The sequence below is a fragment of the Corapipo altera genome, unplaced genomic scaffold (assembly GCF_003945725.1).
Source record: "Corapipo altera isolate COAL_440 unplaced genomic scaffold, ASM394572v1 360, whole genome shotgun sequence".
Taxonomy (NCBI): Eukaryota; Metazoa; Chordata; class Aves; order Passeriformes; family Pipridae; genus Corapipo; species Corapipo altera.
The window spans coordinates 845,496-855,278 of NW_020885015.1; the positions used below are offsets into that span (position 1 = coordinate 845,496).

Here is a 9,783-nt window from a genome sequence, read left to right on the forward strand (position 1 = left end):
AAAACTACATATAGTTTGAGGAAAACTACATATAGTTTGAGGAAAACAGACTTTTAAAAAACATTGTACAGCTACTTATGTAATTCTCAAGGGAATTTCCATAGCCCAGATTTGTGTTTTATGTTAAAAGACACAGCTAATTGTCATAGATTAGATACTTTCTTTACTAGGAATAATTATTTTCTTGCCTGAGCAGATGTTTTAGGGAAGTTGACACAGAAATCCAGCTTCTAATAAAATTGTATCCTAGTAATTTATTCTTCTGACTTGAGTTACAACTCTTCACGAAGTGATTCTCTAGTTGTGTGTATTTTACGTGGAATATAACCTTCATATTTAGGTGTTGTATTTTCCTTTTTGTAAACTGTGTTATACGAATACTGGAGACTTCTATATAGTAAACTGTTCAGGATGTGTGGGTGGGTTATGGGGTTTTTTTTACTGTATTTAAATGCAAATCTCTCAGACATTCAATAAACTCATGTCTTCAGCTTGGAAACTGTTCCTAAACAATTATGTCTTTTTTTAAAATGCAAAAAATTACAAACTTAAATGGAAGTTTGTGTCCATTTCAGTTTCTCTACTCTTTTCAGACTTTACCCCTGCAGGTTATTAAACTCCCTCTCCAGACCACAAAGTATTTAATGGCACTGTTACTAGTACAGTTATTTATCTGCCTCCTGGAGAGGAAAAGTAGTGTGTCAGTCTTACATTAAAACTGATTTTTCCTTTGTGTGACAGGCATACTAGGAGGTTAATTTATTAAGCAAACTCCAAAACTAGCAGTATTCGGGGAAAGTGAGGGCACTGGGTGTAGTCCCTGCCCACCCTGCAAATGACAAAATTAATCCTCCTCAGTTGAGTATAATGACCTACTAAAAACTTTTCATACGGTTTCTATAACTTTATAAATTTCCTTCTTATTTTTTAAAAGAACTAACTGTGGTATGTATTTCTCTTCTCAGTTATGCATCCAAAATAACCAAGCTTTCTGGTACTGCACTGAGTATCTGTTCCTAAATTAAGAAAAAAATCTAGATTGGTGAAAATTGCAGCTAATTATAGCACAAACTATTTGGCACTCAGATCAGTTTAGTAACCAATTATTTGAAGAGTAAGGATTAAGAGAATTAACTGTACCATATATAACTAACTTCAGTCAAGAAGGAAGACAATTTTTTCCAAAACTTCACCAGAATATCCTAGAATTTCTTTTGTGGTTGTTGTTTTTTCTCTTTGTTTCATGAGTCAACAGATTCCTTATAGAATAAATGACAAGTCTTATCAGCAAACAAATTTTCCAGTTAATGATTTCTTTTTTTAAATGTTTTGCTTTTTCTACTACTGTGTTTTCACACTGTTTTAGCAACATGTATGTTACAAGGAAAATGCGTCATTTAGATACAAGATCTTTTTCTAATCTAGAAGGAAAACATCTTGTGACTGAAAACAAGCCCCACTTATATACCGCTGCTGCATACACACAATTAATATACCAAGGCAAAACCATTACTGGGGTATGGATTGTTCTTGAATTTTTTTTCATTTACTCTGTTTGGATTTTACAGTTTTGCATAACAGCTGCACATGAAAACACAGAAAATTTTCAGGTACATCAGGGCCAGATTAGCATTCACAAGTATAGCACTTCTTAATTTTTTTTTTCTTTAAAAACCAGAACAGTCAACAATACCACTTTCATATTACTGTTCATCTGGAACAACATTTGGTTTTCATCAAGGCTGAGGATGTGCTCATCTTGAAGAAGGCATCTATAAATTTCATTCTAGTAAGAAAAAAACTTGCCTTAATCCAATGTTTGACTCACATTATTCAGCACAACAACATAATACATGTTATCATCAACTACTCTGGGAGCTAACAAGAGATAAAAAATAATCTAGTAATGATAGCTACAATAAGGTAATAGAAAGCAAACAGAAATACTTCATTTTCTTCATGGGAATTAATTATTTCCTTTTACCCTCTGATAGTCTACATGAAACCCTTGTGAGTTACTGCTGGTTTTGTCTTCATTCCATAGGAGAGGTGCTGACCACCGAGGAGAGGTTTAGAAAAGACTGTATGTTCTGGTTAGCATACAGCACACACCATTTGACAGCTACTAAAAAACCACTTTAATTACTTTAACTGAACTTTGTATAAGGAATCTGTGATCTAATCCTCCTCAGTTTCATGTTCAGTATTGAACACCACAGCAGAACCATCACTGCTCAGTGTGACCTTGCCAGCAATGAGTTCGCATAACTTCTCAAAGGTACCACACAGTTGATTCACTTTGGGAAAAGAAAAGATTGCTGCAAGAGGTATACAGACCTCATTTCCATTGACAAATGGTTCCATGGTTTTATCAACAACCAGTTTTCCAAGATAGTCTGAAAAAGAGTTGACTGAAGGCTGGAATTCAGATTTTCTTTCGGGATCATCATCGTACTCCTCATGTTTTGACATTAAATGGTGCTTAATGTTTTGGGCTGTGAAAATAACTTCACTGACAACTGCATTCTGCAAGTACTTCTCATCTTTCAGACTTGGATACACTGCTTTGAAGACCTTTACAACATACAAGAACACATAAAATGTTTATCAGTATCACAGGGTCAGAGTTTAACATTTGCTATCAAAAAAACCCTCTAAAATGTGAACATAATTTTTTATTTAATCCTGTTTTGCTTATTAAACATTTTCAGATACCAAAAACTAGTTGAGTTGATTTTATGTATTACAACTACAATGCCAGTTAATGGAATTTAAACCCCCCAAAAACAGGCTTATACCTGCAAGCTACACTCATAAAATGTGCAAGGTGAAGTCCTGTAATTCCTTAGTTCTTTTTAATAATTCTCTTACTTTTCACATTACTCATGATGAGGTGCTGGTGACAGTTCTAAACTACTTCTGAACTGTCATCTGGAAACCAGGACTAGAGCATGTCATTTATTCTGTTTTCAGAATAAAACATTAAATATGCTTTCACAGCTGCAGGGGATGCTAAAAATAAATTGTGACATTAAAATATGTGAACTTGTGTGTTCTACACTGAGCTATACTCTGAGGTAATTAAGGAAACTAGACAGACAAACTCATTCCCACCAGCTTACCAGGAAGTGCTTTATATCAACAGGGTACCAATGAAGTTCCACTGTCTGTAATTATTTCCTACTTTTCAACTTCATCCTGAAGTATTGATTTATTCCCGTAAATTAGTTACATAATAAAAATTAGTTTGATAAGAAACGCAGGAGATTAACACTCTTGTTTAAACTCAAAGGAATATCAATGTCAAAACTCCCTCCTTAATGGCCCTGTTACAGGAGATAACGAAAGCAATTTCTAGTACATGTCCATCACCTAGACATACTTCCATATTCCCAGACCACTTCAAGATTTTATTAATGGCAGTAGATGATAAGTGACATTTCACATGTATAGAAATTTGAAATACAGAAATCACAAATGTTTTTATGGCTTGGAAACTACAGAAGATATATTTGTGTTTCAGTTCAGGTCACAAGTCATTTCAAGATACATACATATTTTTACACAAAGAACTGAATATGTATGTTCACTGAAACAAGGCCTCATAAAATTGAAAAAGAAAAAACCCAGTATATTTATTTTTGAATTATTACTTCATGTTGTCTCTGAAAAAATTTGATTTATACCACAAGGCATTTAGCTAGAAATGCCTTTTTTGCTTTTATTTTTTATGAATCTGAAAGATATGTGTAATTGCCAACAACCACCTAATAAATGAAATGAATGACTAGAGGAAAAACTATAAAAATAGTATACCTGGCAGAATTGAAAATTTTCATTCTAAGGATAAGAGTATGTTAAGAATGATTATCCACAGTGTTGTTTAGCAAATATTCTAAAAGTTAAAGGCCTTTATACAATTAGAAACACAAATCATAGAATGAGACTCTCTTGATCTGATGGTGTGTGACAATCAGAGCTAAGACTGGATAGCAATAGTAGTCCATGGTAACAACACTTTCACGGGCAGTCATAGACAATTTTACTGTTTATTTATACCTCTAAATGAAGAAAGTAATACTTACTGTTTTGTAAACTGCTTCAGTGGGTTTCTCATACTGAACAGATCCACCAGTTTGAGGATATTTTCTAACAAACACACCTATTTGGGTACAAAACCCAACATTCTCCATTCCTTTTGGTGGGTGCCCTACACCAGTAAATTCCACGGAGTAATCATAGCATCTAGCAGCCTCCAGAGCCCTAAGAAAGACAAATTATTCCAATCGTATGAAATATTCATCTTTTCATGTGATAAAGATGCATTCTCAAGGAGAAGCAAGACCCTGAGCCTGTGAATGCTTGAGCCCAATTTCCCTAACAATATTCACATGCCTGAAGATAAGTGCTGTCAAAACTTGCTGTATCAGAGCTGTAATCATATGCCTACCACAGTCTGAATCACTTAGTATCAGTAATTTAGGCATCCAAACATTACCATTATTTCTAAACTGCGTGCATAGAAAGTTCATGGTCACAGTTGCTTAGTCACCAACTTAAATATATTAGAAGTGAGCTATAACCTACTGATTTTCAAGAACAAAGTTATTTGAGAAGAACTCATAAAAAATATACACAACCCAAAACCCCAGGAGACCAGTTAATAGGGAAAATAAAAGAGTTTGTTGTATATGTATAAAGAGTAAAGTCTACCTAATAAAGGTTACAACAGGGTACGTGACATCTAAATGAAAACCATCTTGTAGTACATCAGCCAGTGTGAACAAAAGGATGGGGCAGGGAACTAAAATGGCACTATCTACCTGCATCATTCTCCATGAGAAAGTAATAAACTAAATTAACATCCCATGTATTTTAGAGAATATTGCAATACTTATACTTCACAACACAAAGACTTTGTGTTTACAGCTTAAAAAAAAAAATCACTCGTTTAGTGATATCAATATTTTTAATTCACATATAGCAAAAAGCACAATCTAAATTTACTTAAAGTCATAAAAATGGTCTCTACTAATAATGCAGGCAGGTTTTAGTATCCTTATGTAGGGAAAAATATATGCTTCAAGCTTTGCAAAACTACATACTCAAAAGTGACTGGATACTTCAAAGTCTATGGCAGAAACAACATAATTTAAGGGGCAAAGCTTCCAAGATACAGTTTCTTCCACAACTGCTTGACAGTTGAATGTTATCACAGGACACATATCCCTCTTGCTTTTATTTCTATTACACCTACCGACACTAAGAGTAAGACAGATTTCATGTAACCCTCTGTCATGTACATATTTTGCATTTCATTGTGCCACGATACACCAAACTATCCTCAATTTTATCCATCATGCCCTGCTCTATGGTTATTCCATAACTGCTTGCACACACTTACAGAAAGGTCAGGACTAACTGAGCACTTTGCATGTACATACTGAGGACATTTCTTAGGGTTTTATAAAGCATTTCTATATGCAAAAAGGCTAATTAAAACCTTACACTTCAAATGCATTAATTGTAATAAAGATACACGAAAAGGTAGGTAAAAGTTTTAAATGTTTTCTGCAGAGCAGCTACAGTAAGAGCAAGCCAACCTATCCAGCATCATAAAACATAAAGCCCACAGAACATGCTTAACTACTCTTAACAGCAAAGAAACATTTCACCAAGTCAGGAGGTGACACTTCACTGACAGCAAACTACATATGTGAACCATACTGAAAATGCCATTTGTTTCTCACACTCCGGGGCACTCAGAGCTGTCAGCATACATGTTCAGTGAGCTTACCAGCTTTGAAATTGCGCTTGGTTCCACTCAAATTTGTGATCTGGATGCCTATGTAACACCACTCCTGGAAGCAAAGGGTTAAATTCAGAATTTGGAGTACTGATCACAACCATGCTTGGAGCCATGAAACCAAACACCACTTCAGGAAATTTCTTCAGCTCTGATTCTTCCAGGTGTTCTATTCTAAAAAGAGTAAATTGATGTCTGTGTTTAAAAAACCCTATGATACTTTAATCTTAACAACTAGCCAAAAAAAAAAAGCCAAACCCATATCTGTAATTTGTAATTTTACACCTAGCTCTGCAATATCAGCAGTGGCACTGTGGCCAAGTGGCCACACAGGGGTTTTGTCTGACCAAATCTCCTCTTGCATTTTGCAATTTTTCATCAGTATCTTTCTCCCACCATATGCAAGCACCACTTGAACAGCTTAGTATGGCTAATTTAAGCACAAGTTAGAGGATGCCGCTCTTCTATTTGCTACTTTTCTACTTCTACTCTTCTGCTTGAAAGGTTTGATCAAGTCTGTTTGGAGCATGGACAAAATTCCAAGCTGAACTCTAATGAACTTAGAAAAATGTAGAGCATTGACCTAATACTCACAGTTCAATACATGTCACCAAGTCAAAACCAAGCATGCAAGGATCTTTATGGGCCACTGAACCATGATGCAAGGTAACAGTTAGGGATCTTTCAGATGGTTGCAAATAATCAAAAGGAAGAGGCGACAACGTATGCCTACAAAGGTATTAAAAATAAGATGTTACAGAAAGGACCTTAAGGAAAATTTTACATGTAAATGAACTAGTAAACACCCTACATAGATATCTCATGAATCTCAAAAAGGTTAACTATTTTATGTGGATATAAAAAAGAATATCCAATACAAACACTTTTCATGGCTACTTACAACAGGACAGAAAGAGCAGAAATTAATCCAGAAGCTGTCCTTAATGTTTACAAAAATTTCCACTACATTTTCAAGTCACTTGGAAAGCCACTTGTAAGTTCTGATAGTAGTTCAACTCTAGACACACAATAAGTCTGATTTAGACACACTTTGCAGGGTTTTGGGGGAAGTTTTAGGCACACATATTACCTATTTTTTCCAAATGAAAGACACTGAGAAACCAAAGTATATCTGCAAATTTCATTCTGAAATACCGCATTAGGCAAAATACACAATAAATGTTAAATATAAAAGGTTACTTCTCTTCATTCTTGAGAAAGAGCAAGTGATAACATCAGCATCTAGATCCTACATATTCACTGAAATTGTATTAGTGAGCTTCCAAGAAAGAAATTTATGTTCACCAGTCTGACCAATGCTTCAAAGATCATATAAACCTCTCATTTTAGAGGCTTCTAAACCAGACACCACACATTGAGCTAAGCTTTCCATTACAAAAAAATAAACAAGAACCAAGTCCCCACCACGGTGACTAAAGGAGTTACATGCACATTTCAAAAAAGATCCAAACTGATCTTTCTGAAGACAATAGTAAGCATAAAGTGAAAACTAATACAATGCATTAGTGCCTTTACAAACAGTGTATGTCTCAGGTGTGCACACCTTCAGGGCCTTTCCATGATCCAGACCTCTGGCTACATTAGGTGACATTATGGGCACCCACAGCCCAGGGGGCCCCAGGCACAGACCCAATGTAACCAAGGCCGACAGAGAGCTCTTCAACTGCCAGCTGGTATTTCTGCAGTTACCCTAACTCTAAAACCTCTACAAGCAGTAATGCAACATTCCACTTGTATTTGGTTTCCGTGGCAAGGTTTTGCTAATCAGGGAGCTCCAGAGGTGGCTTTTCTGAGGGAAAGCCCATGGTGGAGCAGGGGAAGGACTCCTCTCCTCGAAGATGAAGCAGCAGCAGAAATAACATGTGAGGAACTGACTGTAATCCCCATTCCTGCCTCTTTGTGCTACTGGTGGGGAGGGAATAAAGTTAAAGTCGGTAAGGAGTGAGAGGTGGGGGCAAAGATGTTTTTAAGATTTGCCATACTTCTCATTATCCTACTCTGATTTTGATAATAAATTCAACTAATTTCCCCAAGTCAAGTCTGTTTTGCCCATGATGGTAACTGGTGAGTGATCTGTCCCTGCCCTTTAACTCATGAGCCTTTCATTGTATTTTCTCTCCCTGAGAGGAGTGACAGAGCAGCTTTTGGTGAGTACCTGGCCTCCAGCCACAGTCAACCACTACATCAAGACAAATACAAACCTTAAAACAAAATCAAAGAGCTTACATTTTCTCTTCCATTACACTTGCAGAGATATCTAGCCCAGCTAACACTTCAATGCAACTGCAGAATTTCAGCATCCAGAGAAGCCTGCAGTCAGCACATCCTAAATCTGCCACCTGTAAATTATATATTAAACAATGTGTAAATGCTATATATTTCCAATCAATTTCAGAGATTTTAATAAAATTAAAAGTCCATATTTACATCAAAATAACTTTTTAATGATAAAGCATTTCACAACCAAAACTACACGGTTTTTTCTTTTTAAAAAATGTATATGAACATCCTGCAAGGTTTTTTTAAAAGAATTAACCTTTTGTTATTACACTTATAAAAAAGTACATGTAGAACATCCCACTGACACTGGAAAATGTCTTCCACATGAATAACAGTAAGGTATGATTTTAAGTACCAAAGCTATAGCAATTTTCACATTCACCATTGCTTTTCACTGGACTGCTCTGAAAACAGGCTCACCAGCAGCCAAGTTACCAGCAAAGAATCTGCACAAAACAAGTTTACAGGCTCAGTCTAGTGTTAAGTGGGGAACTCTGGGGATATTCAGACCACAAAATCAAATAATAGATATTCTTTTCTGTAAGCTTAAGAGATAGCTGGGTATACAAACCAACCCACCCTGTTCTTTCTCAGGCTCAGTTGAGGTTGAAGCACATTGCTGTTCTCCCTGTGAAAATCCTGAATTGTTTCTATCCAGCTTATCTCTACCCCATGGGTAAACAGAAAGTTTACCCTCTCACCCCTTCCACATCCTAAATCAGAAAATTCAAATCTTTAAATACAGATGCAACACTGGTGAATATGTTCTATTTAAAAGCATATTACAGTGCCATGACCTCATAGATTTTTATTAGCTACCAGAATTATGATTATTTAAGTGCACTGCAGGTGCATTTATCATCATTTTCTTGCATGCCCCCTAAAAGATTAGCATCAGTTTCAGAATTAAACACTGCAGATTTGGGAACTTCTTCTGGGGGAGGAAAGGGAGAGGACATGTTAGAAAAGAGCAAACACTACAGTACATAATTTAATTAATTTAACTTTCCCAAGTAGTATTGAAACAAGAGTTCTGGTATATTGAGATGGACAACACAAGAAAGGGTCACAAGATCTTAAGCAAGTGGAGATGAGTGAGCCTCACATAATCCCACACTCTCAGTGTCACTTCTCAACTGAGAACAGTCATGTGAATGATGAGGCAAACCTGATACTGCATAGGGAACAACCAACTCTAGAAAGCAAATCCCAACTGTGATGAAAGCAGCTTGAACTGAATTACTCAGCTTTAAATTAAAACCAGAATGCCCACTACTCTCCACAACAGGCTAAGGCATTTCTCTCATTTAAATAGTCTCCTCTTCCCATCAAGTAACATTAATTATATGCATCCCTGAAAAACAACACATTTTCACCAATTCAGTTTTAACAGCAGCTCATCCAAAATTGTAATTGAGCTTGGTAATTGAGTCAAAAGGTTATCTGTGCATTTTGTCTTCCTGAGATATGAAGTGTCAACTTCTTTTCAAATTTATAACCTAGAGAGACAACAAAACATACCAACCTTCTTAGGTTTGTATTTCTCCACTAAATCTTTGACGAACTGGTAGCGTTGTTTGTACAGAGGAGGTGTAAATTTAATAACTCGCGTGAACTTTGGGCCTTTGGGCCCAGGGCCCCCCTGTAAGTCGGGGCCAGTGCCCTGGTGTCCCAGG

At 36.1% G+C, this 9,783-nt stretch overlaps 1 protein-coding gene across 1 annotated transcript; it reads right to left on the minus strand.

Moving 5' to 3' along the window:
- Positions 1 to 360: 360 nt before the first annotated feature.
- On the minus strand, positions 361 to 9,740 carry HENMT1 (HEN methyltransferase 1). The gene is made up of 7 exons (XM_027667624.1): positions 9,633 to 9,740; positions 8,054 to 8,166; positions 6,401 to 6,535; positions 5,798 to 5,980; positions 4,086 to 4,263; positions 2,338 to 2,574; positions 361 to 1,786 (listed from the first exon to the last, which is right to left on the minus strand). Exons 2-7 carry the CDS (start codon positions 8,125 to 8,127, stop codon positions 1,652 to 1,654), a joined length of 942 nt encoding a protein of 313 aa, XP_027523425.1. The 5' UTR covers positions 8,128 to 8,166; positions 9,633 to 9,740; the 3' UTR covers positions 361 to 1,651.
- Between the last annotated feature and the right edge of the window lie 43 nt (positions 9,741 to 9,783).

Bases quoted from the DNA above. Each gene is read 5' to 3' on its own strand.
- HENMT1 (XM_027667624.1), bottom strand. From the start codon at position 8,127: ATGCTGAAATTCTGCAGTTGCATTGAAGTGTTAGCTGGGCTAGATATC. The intron at 5,981-6,400 runs GTGAGTATTAGG...TACTCTTTTTAG, and splicing joins TTGGTGACATGTATTGAACT to AATAGAACACCTGGAAGAAT. The intron at 2,575-4,085 runs GTAAGTATTACT...TATGTTGTAAAG, and splicing joins CTGAAGCAGTTTACAAAACA to GTCTTCAAAGCAGTGTATCC.